Raw genomic sequence first — 18,031 nt, 5'->3', positions numbered from 1 at the left:
TTTTTTTTGGTTTTTTCCAGACAAGGTTTCTCTGTGTAGTTTTGGTGCCTGGATCTCACCCTGTAGACCAGGCTGGCCTCAGACTCACAGAGATCTGCCTGGCTAAAGGTTTTAATTTTTATGAAGTCTGATTTGCTAGTTTTTCGATTAAAATGCTGGAAAGAGCTGAGCATGGTTAAGTGGTGTGAGAGAGAAAGGGAGAAAGCGAGAGCCCACCCTGCCCTGTCTGTGCTCTCGATGCCTAACGTCACTGCAACAGCTGCCACACTGGCTTCCTGCTCTTACTCTTTTTTTTTTTTTTTAAAGATTTATTTATTTATTATGTATACAGTATTCTGTCTGCATGTATCCCTGCAGGCCAGAAGAGGGCACCATATCTCATTACAGATGGTTGTGAGCCACCATGTGGTTGCTGGGAGTTGAACTCAGGACCCCTGGAAGAGCAGCCAGTGCTCTTAACCTCTGAGCCATCTCTCCAGCCCCCCTGCTCTTACTCTTACCTTCAGGCAGAAACAGTGCTATTTCCAAAATGTAGAGGAGGTCTGACTGTTGCCTGGCTCCTTCCCACTTCTATCACTATCCTTCACCAAAACAATTTAAAGCCACCCCCACTTTGGCACTGGGGGTTGAACCTAACCATGCCAGGCCAGTGTTCTACCACTGAGCTGAGCCCTAGCCTAAGATGGCCTCTGTGGCCTTTCTGACCTTAGATTATGTGGGCCTTGGGTGATCAGAGTCTGCCACTGCCCTCTCACTGTAAGCTAAGCCCCATCCTGCACCAACAGTATCAAGGAGTTCTTACTCCAGGACCTTGTTTATTTATTGTTCCTTCTGCCTGAGAAGAAGGCTTACCAGGACTGATTTCTTCTCAATGTGTATAACACAGGACCTCTGCAACTACTCTGGGAATGAATAAACACAAATGTAAAGTTCCTGAAGATTTGACACTCCCTTGTGAACACTGCAGGCATAAGACATGCACATGATGCACAGATCGATGTGCAGACAAAAATACTCATACACATAAAATAGAAATCACCTAAAACATATATGTATGTATGTATGTATGTATGCATGTATGTATGTATGTGTATTTACATGAATTTATATACTCACCTGGGGACCACCATATATGAAGAGCACAGTGGGGTATTTCTTTCCAGGTTGTAGGTCATGAGGCTTATACAACATCCCATACAGTGTAAATCCCGTGGTACTTTCAAAAGAAAAAATTTCTGGAGGGGTATAGTCAGGAAGAGGACCTGTGGGTAGCAACAGAGCCTATAAAGGAGTTCTCAGAGGCACCCTGCAATCTGAACTCAAAGAAGAAAGCATCAAAACTCAGCTCTCCTCCCCCAACAACTATCCCTCTCTCAGGTTATCAGTTCGTAATAAACAGACATTTTAAAATAAAACGAACGAATATCAAATTGTCTTTTTCAGATTCAGACACACTGAATTTTGAGTAACCATTGGCACCTAGGAGTTGTTTACATGCAGAGCTAAACAAATATCTAGTGCTAAGTTCAGTCTTCACTTATTGGTGGTTAAGGCACACACCTGATCAGCAATAGGCATATATTTCAATAAGTTGCAGGTAGAGAACAAGAACCTTGTATTTAAACTTAGTCAATGTAGCCTACTCAGAGCAGGTGTTCAACACACACTTGTTTCTGATCAAGCCAACCAGAACCTAGAAACAAGAAAGTAATCTCCAGACTCTGGCTCACCAAAGCTCTATCAAACGACCCTCAGTGCTATGCACAGTGCTGTTACCATCAAGCAGAGATTATCACCATATGGCCAACTGTGCTCCTCAACTTTAAAATATGCACAAACACTTTGGTCTTTACTAGTTTAAGTTTTTTTAAAAAATTTACTTTTTGTTTGTTTGTTTTGTTTTGTTTTTTTACATAGCCCTGGCTGTCTAGGAACTTCATTTGTGGATCAGGTTGGCCTTGAACTCAAAGAGATCTGCCTGCCTCGGTCTCCTGAGAGCTAAGATTAAGCTTATTATTATTATTTGTGTGTGTTGCATGTGATGTGTGTGTGTGGTGCAGATGCAAGTGTTCAGATTCCTATGCCTGTGCACTTAGGTGACATCCAAAGAAAGACATCAGGTGTCCTCCTTCATCCATTTCCACCTTATGGCCTAGAAACACTCCCTGCATCAGAAGCTTGCACTTCTGTGAGGCTGACCGGCTAGCAAGCTCCTGGGATCTACCTATGTCCTCTCCAGTGCTGAGCTGCAGGCACAGTTATACCTGGCTTTTATGGTGCTGATGATCTGAATAGGACTTCATGGTAGGACAGCCAGCACTCTTACCCACTAAGCCATCTCCCCAACCCCACATTAATGCTTTAATCTCTTAGTCAAGAGCAATGAATGAAAATCAATTTGAAGATAAGTGAGTTAAAGACATATAAAGAAATTGGAGGGCTGGAAAGGTGGTTCACTAGGTAAAAGCACTTGCTGCTCTTCCAGAGGACCCGAGGTCAGTTCCCAGCACCCACACCAGGCACCACAACTGCCTAGAACTCCAGCTCCAAGGGAGCCAAAGCCCTCTTCTAGCCTCTATGGCACACATACCCACATACTTGTGGCACACTGGCACGCACACACACACACAAATAAAAATTTAAAAAGATGGTGATAGGTGATCTTGTCAGTTGTGAAAATGAACCTCTGGGCATGTCTGTGAGGGATTTTTCAGATTCAGTTAATTGAGGAAGATCCACTCTAACTAAATGTGGATGGTATTTTTTAGGCTGGGGTCCCTAACAGAATAAAAAGGAAAAAGTGAGTTGAATGTGACAGTCACCTTAAGCTCCTGCCACCATGCTTCCGTTTTAGACTGTGAGTCAAAATCAACCTTTCCACAGCTGCTTTTCTCAGGTAGTCAGCCATAGCAACGTATAAAGTAACTAATACAGAAAGCAGGGTAGTGGTGGCACACGCCTTTAATCCCAGCACTTGGAAGGCAGAGGCAGGCGGATCTCTCTGAGTTCAAGGCCAGCCTGATCTACAGAGTGAGTTCCAGGAAAGGCACAATGTTACACAGAGTAAACCCTGTCTCGAAAAACCACAAAAAAAACAAAAAAAAAAACAAAAAACCAAACGTGTGAAAAGTACAGAAAGTAAGGTTTGAAAAGTAGGTCACATGGCAGTTCATGCCTGAAATACTAGCACCTAGAGGCCAAGGCAGGAGGATTGTTGAGTTCAAGGCTAGTCTGGGTTCAGAGTAAAGTCAAGCCTGGGCTACAGAATGAGAACCTGTCTTTCTTCAGCAGTGCCCTTCGCTCTCACAGTGAGCAAGTGTGCTGGCTACTATTAAGATGGCTCCTGCAAAGACTTTGAAACTCACAGAAAGCAGCCAACTAGTCATTCCCTAAAGGGTCATTCTCGATGTTCAAAGGGCCTTCCTAAGTTTAGAATACATTATCTTAATCTGCTTTTCCAAAAGGCTTTCTAGACATGCTCCTGCTTGGAGGGAAAGAAACCCAGCTCATTCAGCAGTTTACAGAATAGGAAGTGAGGTCCACCTGAAGCTCAGCAGCTCAGGGACAGGGAGGGCTGAGCAATGGGAAGACAGCCCAAGAGACATGGACACAGGACATCAGCACAGTGCACTCTGGTACCAATCTTAGTTAAGCCTAGGTTCAGGGGAAAGGAGTACCTGCTGAATCCAAAATGGTGGCCCAAAATTCCTTTGTTTTACGAACTGGGTCATCTTCAGGACTTGAGAGTTTGTAGAGGGACACGCAGTGCGGATTCTTCTGGTTGCTATACTTACTTATAAAGAAGTCACAGTGCTAGAGAAAAGAGAGACAACAACAGCTTTCCACAGGAAAGCCAAGGAAAGCTACCCATGCTATACACACCAATGCTGGGGCAGGAGGACACTGGGAGTCTGGCAGCGATGCAGACACACAATGCTCGGCCTAGACAAGGCTTCTGTGGGCCAGTGTCCCCAATTGTCACTTTACTCAGAGGGAATGGTATGCGAACACAGGGCTTTTCTATGACAGGATCCCTCCCAACGGGGATACAGCACCTGGCTGAGGCAGCAGGAGTGTGAGTAGCCTCGGTCAGTCAGCCTCAGCACGTCACCAGGGTTTGCATAACTGGTCACATACAGGTGGTGCTCCAAAGGAGAGTCTTTGGTGCCTTCAAAGTACACCAGCTTCCTGACTTCATCCACCCAGATCTGCAAAAGTCAGAGCACAAGTCAGTACCAGCATAATGCTGACGAGGCTAGCAAGACACAGACAGCCCCCATTTCACACAGAATCACCCTACTCCTCTGACTTGGGCTTCTTTTGTCTTTACTTTGCTACCGATGGTAATGTGAATTGGTTTGGCTTAGGCTAAAAATAGATCTTGTCCAGAAGATAAAAGGCTGAATTACACAAGATTGGGATAATATCCTGATCAGACTGCATTGTGTACTTCTCTTATAATAAGAGAATTATTTCCTTATAGTAATAATTCCTCAGAGGGAAATACCTACATTGTACCTCATTTGCCCACTGGAAAGAGATTAACTTTATTCCTCTCTGTAGCCAGTGTTCTTTTTTAGATCTTTCATACAAATTTGCAAAAGCGTTTTATCTATCAGGTTGAGAGAAAACTGGAATCAACCAGCTTCAGCAACAGTGTAGTTTATAAATAAGCAAGGGTAAGATTTATTTTAAGCATTGATACTGGATCCAATCCAGTGTCCCCAGCCCTAGATAAGATCTTTTAAGTTACTATCTAGAACTGAATTCACTCAATATTCTTGTCAAAATATAGTAATCTAAATAAACGGTTTTCTTTCATTGTTACTTTAAAATATTATACAAGCCTACTGAAAATGTATTAGAATTCAAAATGTTTTATAGAGATAAAAGATAGATTGTAAAAGTATTATAAATCTCTCTCTCTCTCTCTCTCTCTCTCTCTCTCTCTCTCTCTCTCTCTCTCACACACACACACACATACACCTTTCATTATTAACTTTTTAAAGTAGATTCATCCATTCCTAAATGAAAACCGTTGCTCTGGGAAACAAACAGTCAAGAACCCCCACAGGCATATGCTATCTCTCCAGTCAAGCTGGTTTTACCACAGAAGCAGCAGGGACTCAGGCCTTTCTCCACTGTCCTCACCCCCACTGGAAAGACTCTTTTCTTTGTTTCATGTAAGAGCTTATATTCAATAGGATTACAGTTTCCAGGGATGCTGAACAGACTGTTGGTTCCTTCCACCAGTTTCTGAGGAGGACTGGGTAGAATGGAACCTGCATTTCTAGCATGGTCCCAAGTGGCATGTTCCACCCTTGGTCTGGGACCACACTCTGAGTATCACCCTCAAAACTAAGAGTTACATGAGCTTGAACCTGAAAGCTTTACTCAGTTGTTGCTGTAGAAGTCTGAGTGGAATAGAGTGACTTGTAAAAGCCGAGGAGAAAAAGGCAACATAAAGATAAAAAGCAAAGCAAAAATGCAGAAAATAGAGGAAGAATTTGAGAGGAACAAACACATCACAAAAATTAGCACGACTCGAAAAACTAATGCCCACGGGGGTGAACAGGAGAGTCATTTAGGTTGCCCAAGTAAGGGTACTTCTGCTCAAGCCATTTTGGGGTTTATGTCAGTATCATTTGGTAGCTCTTAACTCCAACCATTACAATTACAAAAAATTTGTTTTATTTTGTGTATATGTCTGCCTGCACGTGTGCATGCGTGTGTGCCACAGCATGTATGTGGGAAACAGAGGAACACATGAGGAGTCACATCTCTCTTTCTACTGTGTGGGTTCTAGGAATGCAACTCTGGCTGTGAGACTTGGCAGTAAGTGACTTTACCTGCTGAGACATCTCGATGGCTCAGGAAACAACCTGAGCATGATTTTTGTTATTAGAACCTACAATTTCACCATGAGATTTCTTCCCTCAGGTACCAGCAGCAGCATCTCAGGCCCAGACAGAGGTGAAACAGACAGTACCCAGATGGCTATATGAGCAAGCCCTAGTGAACTCAGACTTAAAAGGTTGCCTACAGTAAGACTTTATTTTAATGTGTAATTTTAGAGATTCTAGTGTGCAGTCGTTTGGGCCTGTGCTGAGGGAGCACATCGTGGTGGGAGTGTCTTACCAACACTAGTCTAAGGATTTTATAAACAAAAAAATGTGGGACCAGAATCTGTGTTTGTGTGTGTTCATGTGCGTGCTCACATACGTTCAGGTGTGTGTTCACAAGTGTAAGCATGCATGCTCACTGTGTGTGTACATTCAGTTAGAGGTGGGTGTTAGGCAGGCCTGGAGAGCCCATCTGAGGGCCTGGGCTTGCACAGCAATCACTTCACCAAACTGAGCCAGCTCCTCAGCTCCTTGATCTTTCTTTCATTGCCTTAACCACCGCAGAGGCCATCATGATTTCTAAAGATGTCAGGACAGGTACTACTCCCTTAAGTTTGATGAAAGCACACTCAGGCTACCACTAAATCCTGTGGCGCCTGTCCTGGAACTCACTCTGTAGCCCAGGCTGGCCTCAAATTCACAGAGATCCGCCTGGCTCTGCCTCCTGAGTGCTGGGATTAAAGGCGTGCGCCACCACCGCCGGCTAAGGCCTGCCCGCTTTACAGAGTGAAAGCTCAAGGCCAACCTGGGCAACATGGCAACAAAGACCCAGTCACAAAATAAAAATACCAAAGTAGCTGGGATGTGGCTTAACACTAGGGCACTCACCCAGCACTTCAGGCTGAGTTCAATCCATAGCATTGACCAAAACCTCACAATCAAAGGCTCTCATTGAATTGTTACAGAAAGCCACATGCTCGGAGCAAAGTTCTTCCCCATTAACCTATGCTCAAAATGTTTAAATATGTGAGATAAGATAAAAACAGGTAAATGAAAGAAATTTCTACCTCAAGAATGCTAAATATAATTTCTAATGTAAAAATATGAACAGTCTATCATGCCTAAAAAATAATTTTCAGGTTATATGCTAACTCACAACTTTTTTTTTTTTTTTTTTTTTTTTTGGTTTTTTGAGACAGGGTTTCTCTGTGTAGCTTTGCGCCTTTCCTGGAATTCACTTGGTAGCCCAGGCTGGCCTTGAACTCACAGAGATCCGCCTGGCTCTGCCTCCCGAGTGCTGGGATTAAAGGCGTGCGCCACCACCGCCCGGCCTAACTCACAACTTTTTAAAGCCCTAAATATACAAATTATTTCCTTACTAAACGGCAATAATATATTTGAAAATGGTGATCTTGGGGTAGAGTGACAGCTCAGTGGTTAAGGGCATTGGCTACTCTTCCATAAGACTTTGGTTTCAATTCTTAGCAGTCACATGGGCTCACAACTGTCTATAACTCCAGTTCTAGGGGATCTGACACCCTCTTCTAGCTTCCCTGGGCACTAGGCATGCAAGTGGTGCACAGACATACATGCAGGCAAAACACTCATACACACACACACACATACACACACACACACACAAAAAAAACCCCCAATAAAATCATTGAAAATGGCAGTCTTTAGTAACTGGAATGTATCTTATCCTACAGCCATAAAATAGGTGAGCTTTATAATTTAAAATAAGATTTTCTAAAAATTTATTTTAATTTTTTAAAGACAGGGTATTAAGCTATAGCTCTGGCTGGCCTAAAACTTGTTAGGTAGATCAGGCTGGCCTCAACCTCACAGAGATCCACCTCTCTGCCTCCCAAGTGCTGGAAGTAAAGGTATGTATCACCACACCCTGATTAAAGTAAGATTCTTCCTTTGTAACAACTTGTATTCTTCTAGGCCCTAACTTAATATTGTAAAACACTGGAGTCCTACATACTTATATACAAACATATATTGTATTATTCATTTTTTTCTGCACTGTATACACAAAGCAGAGGCTGACCAAACTTATCAATAGAATAAAGAGACATACATTAGATCCATGCCGGCCAAGAACTTCCCATTCACCACTGGTAATTGCTATTTCTTCTTTGATAGGACACTTGAAATCACCTGAAGATGAATACAATCAAAATTCAGTACTTTATTCCAGATAATAAGCAAATGAAACAATGTAGAAAAGTTTCCTAAACCTTTTTTTCCAAAAAGCTGCAATAATACAAAAACAAAAACATCAATGTTAGGTTTGAGGTGATGAAAATGTTTTGGAACTAGATAAAGACAATGGTTGACAATATTGTATTAAATGGTGTTGGGTTATATTAAATGATTACTAAAAATTACAGCTAAAATATCCAACTAGGTTTGGTGACTCACGCCTAAAATCCCAGCACTCAGGAGGCAGAGGCAGGTGGATCTCTGTGAGTTTGAGGCCAGCCTGGTCTACAGAGTGAGTTCCAGGACAGCCAGGACAGCTACATAAAGAAACCCTGTCTTAAAAAAACAAACAAAACAAAAAACAAACAAACAAACAAGAGTTTCACGTTATAGCTCTGAAAGAGAGATAAGGAGAAAGAAAAAATAATTACAAAGTAAAAAAAAAAAAAAAACTTATATGGAGCAATTTAAAAAAAGAAAAGGGAAGAAATAGGGCCAAGCAGAATCGACAAACAGGTGCTGACAGGGACAGCCCTCTTCTGAGGCTGATGTTAATGGAGTAATAACAGATCTAAAATACCTTACTGACTCAAAGCATTGTTTTAGTTCCTTGCTCTTAGCTATGAGTGAACTTACTCCTGAGCAACAAAGGCACTAGTAAGGCAATCTAAAGTTCAGGGCTAAGCTAAGCTGAAGCTCACAGAAAGAAATTCTCTCTTTTGGATATATATGACCTGTCTTTAAAGAAAATGCATAGTCATAATAGTATTTACTTAATTGGTTTCAAGTTGTAGCTCACTGCTCTCCAAATCCCAGCATTAAAAGACCATTCAGAAAAACTGAAGAATCCAAAGGACTTGAATAGGTATTTCTCTCAACAAGATATACAAATGGCCAATATGTACATGGAAAGTACTTAATATTCCTCACCATTAGGGAACCTGTGTCAAAACATAATGAGATGCTTCTTCAAGGTGGGCTTGGTGGCACACATGTGATGTCAGCTACTCAGTCATCTCCTCATCCCATTTCAAAATAAAACCCAAAAAGCGCTAGGGATGTAACTCAGTGACAGTTTTAGGTTCAACCTCTAAAACTGTATGTATGAGTTCAACAAAGAAAGAACACAAATGGAAGATACCTCTTTACATCTATTAGGGTCACTATTAAAAAAATAAGGGGCTGGGGATTTAGCTCAGTGGTAGAGTGTTTGCCTAGCAAGCACAAGGCCCTGGGTTCGGTCCTCAGCTCCGGAAAAAAAAAGAAAGAAAAAAATAAATAAATAAATAAAAAATAAAAAAATAAACCCACAGTTGGGCATAGTGACACACACCTTTAATCCCAGCACTTGGAAGGCAGAGGCAGGCAGGTCTCTGTGAGTGCAAGGCAAACCTGGTCTACATAGTGAGTTCTAGGACAGCCAGATCTGTGAGACCCTGTCTTTAGAAAACCAAGGTAAATAAATAAATAAATTTACAAGAAATCAGAGCAAGAAAACAGAAACTAACAAGTACCATCAAGGATATAAAAAACTAAAACTTGAGCTGGGTGTGGTGGTACATAGCTGTAATCTCAGCACATGGGGACTGAGACAGGACTGTGGAAAAATGGAAGGAAGCCTGCACTACAGAGAGAAACCCTGTCTTTAAAAAAACAAAAAACGAGCCCGACGGTGGTGGCGCACGCCTTTAATCCCAGCACTCAGGAGGCAGAGGCAGGCAGATCTCTGTGAGTTCGAGGCCAGCCTGGGCTACCAAGTGAGTTCCAGGAAAGGCGCAAAGCTACACAGAGAAACCCTGTCTCAAAAAACAAAAACAAAAACAAACAAACAAACAAACAATCAAACAAACAAAAAAACCAGAAAACAATCCGGGGCTAGAGAGATGGCTCAGCAGTTAAGAACACTTGTTCTTGCAGAGGACCCGGGGTTTGGTTTCCGGAACCTACATGGTGGCTCATAACCCTCTGTAACTCCAGTTCTGAATATTTAACCCCCTCTTCTGACTTCTGCAGACACCAGGCAGGCACACATGCAGGCAAAACATTCATACATATAGGAATAAAATAAATAAACCTATCCCCCAAATACAAATGAACAAACAAACGAAACCAGAGAGAAATGAAACCCCTGTATGTTACTATTAGGAATATAAAACTGTAGCCCTTCCTACCGGTTTGCAAATGATGAAAAATTAAATAGAATACATGAGTCATGCATTGCATTTCTGGTAGCTATATACCTAAAAGCCAGGAGAGGAACACACATAGTCACAGCAGTGTCATTCCATCAAAAGAACAGAAGCAACCCAGGTATCCACCAAGAAACACTGTATAGGGGCTGGAGAGATGGCTCAGTGGTTAAGAGAACTGGCTGCTCTTCCAGAGGTCCTGAGTTCAAGTCCCAGCAACTACATGGAGGCTCATGACCATCTATAGTGAGATTGGATGCCCTCTTCCGGCATAAATGGAATATAGTCTTAGAAGATTCATTTTTATTGTATGTGTATGTGTGAATGCCTGCTTATATGTATCCACATGCATGTCTCATGTCCCTGGAAGGAAGAAAGCACTTCTGGAGCTGGAAGTTAGGGGTGGTTGTGAGCTGTCATGTGGGTGCTGTAAACAGAAATTGGGCTCTCCACAAGAGCAGCAAGTGCTCTTAACCACTGAGCTATCTCTGTAGCATCCCTATATAAACAATATTTGCAAAGTTTTTAAAACCTAGTGTGGTGGTACAAGCTTTCAATCCTACCACTTGGGAGGCAGAGGCAGGCAGATCTCTGTGAATCTAAGGACAGCTTTGTTTGCATAATGAGTTCTAGGTCAGCCAGAGCCATAGTGAGATGTCTCAAAAAAAAAAAAAAAAAAAAGCCGGCAGCAGTGGCACATGCCTTTAATCCCAGCACTCAGGAGGCAAGAGCCAGGCAGATCTCTTTGAGTTCAAGGCCAGCCTGTCTACAGAGCGAGATCTGGGACAGGCACCAAAAACTACACAGAGAAACCATGTCTTGAAAAACCAAAAAAAAAGTTATTTAAATATAAAAATAATGCTGGCTCATTTTTTTTTTTTGTACATGTGCTGATGAAGTGAGCACATGTGGACTCATTTTAAATAAATTAAAAATTGTAATCAAGGCAAAAGCGTCATAAAAATAGGTATTCCAATCACTCAGAGATTATCCACTTATTTATTTATTATTATAATTATTAATAACTTATGTATTCCTTGAGAATTTGCTCTGCTTTGCACATGCATAGACTTGTATTTCAGTTAATATATTCATTAAGTTTACTGAGGCAAGTCCTGATGTTAAAAAGAATATAACAAAGACAATATAGCTATGAGATGGCTCAGTGGGAAAGGTCCCTGACATCAGGTCTGATGCTCTGAGTTTGATCCCTGGGACTCACACAGTGGAAGGACAGAAGAGAGTCCCACAAGCTGTCCTCTACTTGCACATGCTTGCTCTGAGATGAATTATGCAAAACAAAATATAAAAAGATTAACTACATAAATAAGTAAGACTTCTTACTTGGGGCAGGCAGTCCACCGCTGGATCTTTTATATTTGCTCTCCTTTAAAATGGTTATGATTTTATATAGATGACGGAAACCTGTTTTGCATTCAGAGGCAAAAATAAACTCTATTTCATCTTCATGAGTTTGAGGAAAAACATGAAAGATATCGTGGATCTGCAAAATGAACAGCTTAGTTTATTATAGGCATTAATAAATATACCATATAGGTAACCAAATGAGAGAAGAAAGGATTACTTGAAATATAGACAGTGGTTAGTGCTCACGATATGGAATACTTACAATAATAGGTTTTGCCTGGGCGTTTTACATTTATTTTACTTTAGACAAAGATTTCACACACTGAGAAGTAAACGTTTCCAAATGGAAGAAAGCAAAAGAACAACTTGGCCAAGGCTGCTGCTTCCCAGCTCTGGAATCTCTGAGGCACATAAAGCTGATGCAATGGTATAAATCTTATACACAAGCCAGGGGGAACAACATGCTGTACTTTGTTTTCCAAAGAGAAGTATTCTAACAGCTGAAGGAAAACAGATGTTCATCTGTTTTGGGTGAATCACGGGAAGCCTACTTTCAACTACAGAGACAGAGAAACATTTTTATTTTATATCTAATTTTTATGCTAAATGGAAAACACAAAACTCAATTAAAAACTAGTATATTTGGTATAGTTTGCTAACTTAAAAGGGAGCTTCTAGACACAACTCTTGAAAGTCCTCTCAGAAGCACCAGCTGAGGCTGTGCGCTCTCTATCCAGTGTGTGCACGGCCAATCTGCAGTTACAGTGAGCTGTCGCTTCAGTGCTATCTACTTTCTGCTGTAAACTACTCCATTCTGGAACCACCATTCAACTTGAAATAGTGACAGTTCCTTTGAATTTAAGGATGCATTTTGTTATGCTGCTATAGAACTTCATCTGTGGCGATATATTGTGTATCAAATACAGCTTGCTTTAGGATCAGAGGACAGAGCCAGCCACTAGATTAGACATAGAAGTCAGGCAGTGGTGGCACACACCTTTAATCCTAGCACTCAGGAGGCAGAGATCCGTCTGGATCTCTGTGAGTTCAAAGCCACCCTAGATTACATGAGATTGATTCAGTCTAGGAGAGAAACAGAGTCAGGCAGTGGTGGCACAGACCTTTAATCCTAGTACTTGGGAGTCACACACCTTTAATCCCAGCACTAGGAAGGTTGAGATAGGAAATGATATGGCTAGGTGGAGAAAGGTATATAAGGCAGGAGGAGACAGGATCTCCGAGGCCTTTTCAGGCTGAGGAGTCCTAGAGGTAAGACGGGGCAGTGGCTTGTTCCTTTGTCTCTCTGATCTTTTAGCATTTACCCCAATATCTGGTACTGGGTTTTTTGGTTTTTTTTTTATTATAAGACCATTTAAAATTCATGTTACATTCATCTGCCTGAGTATCCTGAGAAAATACGCAGCCAAGTTTGGTTTTTTTTTTTTTTTTTTTTTTTTTTTTGGTTTTTTGAGACAGGGTTTCTCTGTGTAGGTTTGCACCTCTCCTGGAACTCACTTGGTAGCCCAGGCTGGCCTCGAACTCACAGAGATCCGCCTGGCTCTGCCTCCCGAGTGCTGGGATTAAAGGCGTGCGCCACCACCGCCCGGCCGCAGCCAAGTTTAAGAAAGAGAAATGCATACATTTATCCAGATGTCTGTTGTTTCTTCATAGATGATCAGTGGTGTCACAGAGTCAGGCACTGACTCTATGAGTCTCTGTCTGTCCATGGCATCATCTTCTACTGGGATGAATAACTCAGGAGAGATCAGAACTATCTGTAGGTGAGTCTGGGAACGATCTAGTAGGATGGACCAGGCGCTGTTCAAAGGAATGAGGAGAAATCAGGAACGAAGCAAGCTCTTGGAAAATGAATAACCATTTGTTCTCTCCCTTGGTACCTATCAATTTTATTTTAATTGTTTATTTTAGTTTTTCTAGACAGGGTTTCTCTGTGTAGCCTTGGCTGTCCTGGAACTTGCTCTGTGGATCAGGCTGGCCTCAAATTCAGAGAACCACCTGTTTCTGCCTCCCCAGTGCTGGGAATAAAGGTGTGTGCCACCACCCCCTGTCTTATTTTTCTTTTTAAAGACAGTGTTTCACTATGTGTCCCTTGGCTAGCCTAGAACTCACCATGGAGATCAGGCTGATTTGAACTCACAGAGATCTGTCTGCCTCTGCTTGCTGAGAGCTAGGATTAAAGGTGTGAGACACCACACCCAACAATTATTCCTATAACCAAAATACAATACACTTATGTTTATGGGACTGCAAATCTGTATGTTCACAGAGTTCAGAAAAAACGCCTGAGTGGAAATAACAGGGTGCTGATTTACTTGGAAAGCCAAGCCTGCAGCACAGACATTCTAAAGCTCTGGGTCCTAAATTTAGTTGGAAGAAGGTGACAGTTTAACATACGCACTATTTTCCCTCTGGAGTCCATCCAGCTCTGGCAATATATTCGACTCCTTCAAACAGAATCTCAAAAGGTTGAACCAGCTCTTTATCTATGACATCTATAATCTAGTAAAGAGAAAAGGGAATAGTTATAGAAGACAGAGAAAATAACATGCTCACTAGTTGACATCTTTTCAGACATGGGTACAGGGTGGAAGTAAAGCCAGCGGTCAGTCAGGGGTTTCCTGTGTCGGTGTTCTCTACACGACATTTACAGGAAATGTAAATCGAACCTAACGCACCATGGCTCCTACATTGGTGACTGTGACAACCATGGACAACAGCAAGTGTTAGGACGGCGTGGAGAGACCGGAAACCTCACACACTGCCGGTGGGAATACGATTTTCAAAGCAGCCTGGCAGCTCCACCAAAGATTAAATAGAGCATTGTCCCATGACCCAACCATTGTCCCAGGTGTGCACCAGAGAAACAACCATAAACCCTCGCGCGCACACACACACGCGCACACACACATGCGTACACATATTCCTAGCAGTCTCTCTCCAACCCCTCCTTTTTGCTTTATCTCAAAAGACACAGCCCCACTATAAAGTCCAAGCTGGCCTCAAACTTGTGATGCTCCTGCCTCTCAGCCTCCTGCATATAGACAGTGCTGGGACAGCAGGCACTTGTCACTGTCTGGCTTCATGACAGCTTTCCTTTCTGGGGGTTTTGTTTTGTTTTGTTTTAGAAACAGGGTTTCTCTGTTTAACAGCTCTGGCTGTCCTGGAACTTGCTCTGTAGACCAGGCTGGCCTCGAACTCACAGAGATCTGCCTGTGTCTGCCTCCCGAGTGCTGAGAGTAAAGGTGTGTGCCACCACACCTGGCTTTGACAGCTTTCCTTTTAAGAGCAAAAAAAAAAATGGTAACAACCCAAATACCCATCAACTGATGAGTAGGTAAATAAAATATGGTATACCACACAAAGAAATAATACTCAGCAATAAAAAGAAATACAGGAGGCTGGGGAGATGGCTCAGTTGGTGCAGTACTTGCCTGACAAGCATGAAGAGCTGAGTTTGGATCTCCAGTACCCACATAACTGCAGGCACAGCAGCACTGTGCTGTTTCAGCACTGGGGAGGCAGAAACAGGAGGAACCCTGTAGCTTGCTGGCTGGCCAGCCAGTCTAGCCAATCAGTGAGTTCCAGGTGAAGTGAGAGACCATTCAAAAATTAAAATGGAGGCTGGACAGATGGCTCAGTTAATAAGAGCACTGGCTGCTCTTCCAGAAGATCCAGGTTCAATCCCCAGCACTCATGTGGCACTTATCATTGTAGCTCCAGGGCATCCAATGCCCTTTTCTAGGCATCAGGCACACATGTGGTACACAGACAAACGTACAAGCAAAATACCCATACACATAAAAGTAAAGTGGAGACTGATGAAGGAAAATACTTGACACTGACCTTTGGCTCCCATACATATGCATTTACTGTCCCCACCCCAGCGCATACACAAAAAGAACAAGAAATGAGGCACATAGGCTGGAGATACAGCTCAGTAGTAGAATGGTAGCAAGATTGGAGCCCTGAGTTAGACCTCTCTGCAACACACACACACACACACACACACACACACACACACACACGCACATATGCAAATAGATGGACCTTGAAAACATTAAAGGAAGAAGCCAGACAACATATTGTATGATTTCATTGGTACAAACGCCCCAAACAGGCAAGTCTGAAGTGGTTGCTTAGAACTAGGGGATTATAGATAAGGGTGAGGTGTTTCTCTTTGAAGTAATGATAATGCTCTAAAATGGACTCGGGTGGCCTGATTCTGTGGTTACATGAAGTCACTGAATTTTAAGCTTTTTTTTAATTTATTTTATTTTATTTTATTTTTTTGGAGCTAAGGGTCGAACCCAGGGCCTTATGCTTGCTAGGCAAGCACTCTACCACTGAGCTAAATCCCCAACCCCGAATTTTAAGCTTTAATGAATGAACTGTATTGTATGTAAATGATATCTCAGTAAAGCTATGTTTTTAAAAAAGTCTAAAACTGGGCATAGTGGCATATACCTTTAATCCCAGCTGTCCACTTGGGAGGCAGAGGTAGGCTGATCTCTGTGAGTTCGAGGCCAGCCTGGACTACAGAGTGAGTTCCAGGACAGCCAGGGCTACATAGAGAAACCCTGTCTCAAAAAACCAAGCCCCTCCCCTCCTCAAAAAAAAGATTTATTTTTAGGCATGTGTATGTGTGTATCTATATGTGGGTATGTGCACATGAATGCAGGTACCCATAGAAATCAGAAGAGGACATCAGATCCTCTGGAGATGGGGTTATAGATAATAGCAAGCCTCCTGACCTGGGTGCCCGGAGTAGAATTTGGGTCTTCCACAAGTACAGTATATGCTCTTAACTGCTGAGCCATCTCTCCAGCCCCTGCCCCCAACATCTGCATTTTAACTAATCTTGTGAGCATGTCCAAATGGAAAGCAGCAGTACAGGAGAAATATGGGTTATTCAATCCACCATAGATGTGGTGTACACCCAACACCGAAGGTAAACCACTGTTTTATATTGATTGAATAATTAATAAAGACAAAGAGCAAAAACTATTTACAAGGAACGAAAATATGTTTGTGTGGTGCATGCATATGTGTAGAGGCCAGATGACTTATGTTTCTCCTCAGAATTTTTTTTTGAGACACAGTCTCTCATTGGTCTGGAGTTCAATAAGCAGGCTAAGCTGTCTGGCTGGAGAGCCCCAGGGATCTGTCTGTCTCCATCGCTCGGTGCTGGGATTACAAGTACACACTACAACGGCCAGCTTTTTTATATGGGTTCTGGGAATTTAACACAGGTTCTTATATATCCCTCCCCACAGGCTTAATATGAGTGCTTTCAAGGAAGAAAATTAGGTCAACCTATAAATCACGAACCACAAATGTCTTAGCAAGTTCAACAAGTTAACCAATAAAAATGTGCACCAAAGAGCCTCCTAGACCGGCTAGCCTGAACAGTGTTCAGTGCCTCACACTTACCCCCCCTTCAGCATCAACAAGTATCTCTGACATCTTGAAAGTGACCTTTGGGTTTGCTGTGCCTTTAGAAAGAAACATAAATGAACAATAATGTCTAGAGTTACTCCAACCAATTTCTTCAGATCGGTGTCCTTCAGATTTCAGTTGTTAGGAATATTGTATATAGCCAGGGCTTTACTGTGCAAGTTAGAAGCTATCTCAAATTCCTATGAGCAGCAAACAGGAAAGAGGCTAAAACTAGAAAGAGTCAGTATGAAAACAAAGAGAAGCTGCCTACTATTTCTGCAATTGAAATGTTGCAAACAGCAAAATGGACAAACAAAACAAAACAAAACAAAAAAAACCCACCTACTTATTAAGAACAAAACCACTTAAAAGTCTTTGACAGGAAGGGATACCTTCTTGCTGATTTCCTAGTATTGTAGGCAAACCCACCTCCATGTTCAAAAGCTATACTTAACGAACAAACAATCTTTACAAAGGCTGCTCATGATCAAACTGACTATACATCTGAATGACTGCAGATTTTGTTTCTGTTTTTGAGACAAGATCTCATCTTGTACCCCAGCTGGCCTGGAAAACCTAACAACCCTCCTACTGCCACAGGCTTCCAAGACTGGGACTACAAGCATGAGCCACCACACCTAGAGGAGGGAATGAATAAATAGAACAGTGGAATACAGTACCTGTTTTAGGATAACGGAAGGAATCTGCCCTTCTGGTTTCCAACATGGGGGATGTAACATGAATAATTTCCACCTCAGATTCATCATTTTCTTCATAGAGAATTCTAAGAATTTTACCACCACTAGGAGCTTAAAAGGAATTTAGGTATTGGAAATTTAGAATAATTATTACAGAATACTCATCATTCACTATTTCCTCTAAAACTAGTTTTTTTTACTAAAGGAAATAATTTATGCACAAGATAGACTACTATTATGAATTAGTGGTGATAGTGATTGAATT

At 42.0% G+C, this 18,031-nt stretch overlaps 1 protein-coding gene across 4 annotated transcripts in view; it reads right to left on the bottom strand.

Annotated features, from left to right (window-relative positions):
• Dpp8 (dipeptidyl peptidase 8) overlaps positions 1 to 18,031 on the bottom strand; it is a 53,966-nt gene that overhangs the window by 16,517 nt on the left and 19,418 nt on the right. For all 4 annotated transcript variants that reach the window (XM_059268109.1, XM_059268110.1, XM_059268111.1 and 1 more), the window contains exons 8-16: positions 17,749 to 17,877; positions 17,063 to 17,124; positions 14,031 to 14,131; positions 13,252 to 13,429; positions 11,588 to 11,747; positions 7,930 to 8,009; positions 4,056 to 4,208; positions 3,678 to 3,813; positions 1,117 to 1,262 (exon numbers count right to left, since the gene is read on the bottom strand). In XM_059268109.1, coding sequence (XP_059124092.1) covers positions 1,117 to 1,262; positions 3,678 to 3,813; positions 4,056 to 4,208; positions 7,930 to 8,009; positions 11,588 to 11,747; positions 13,252 to 13,429; positions 14,031 to 14,131; positions 17,063 to 17,124; positions 17,749 to 17,877 — 1,145 coding nt within the window. The remainder of the gene's footprint in view (positions 1 to 1,116; positions 1,263 to 3,677; positions 3,814 to 4,055; positions 4,209 to 7,929; positions 8,010 to 11,587; positions 11,748 to 13,251; positions 13,430 to 14,030; positions 14,132 to 17,062; positions 17,125 to 17,748; positions 17,878 to 18,031) is intronic.

The sequence above is a fragment of the Peromyscus eremicus genome, chromosome 7, assembly GCF_949786415.1.
Source record: "Peromyscus eremicus chromosome 7, PerEre_H2_v1, whole genome shotgun sequence".
Lineage (NCBI taxonomy): Eukaryota > Metazoa > Chordata > Mammalia > Rodentia > Cricetidae > Peromyscus > Peromyscus eremicus.
The sequence above is the reverse complement of the archived record's forward strand: the minus strand, read 5'-3'. Positions and strand labels throughout refer to the sequence as shown.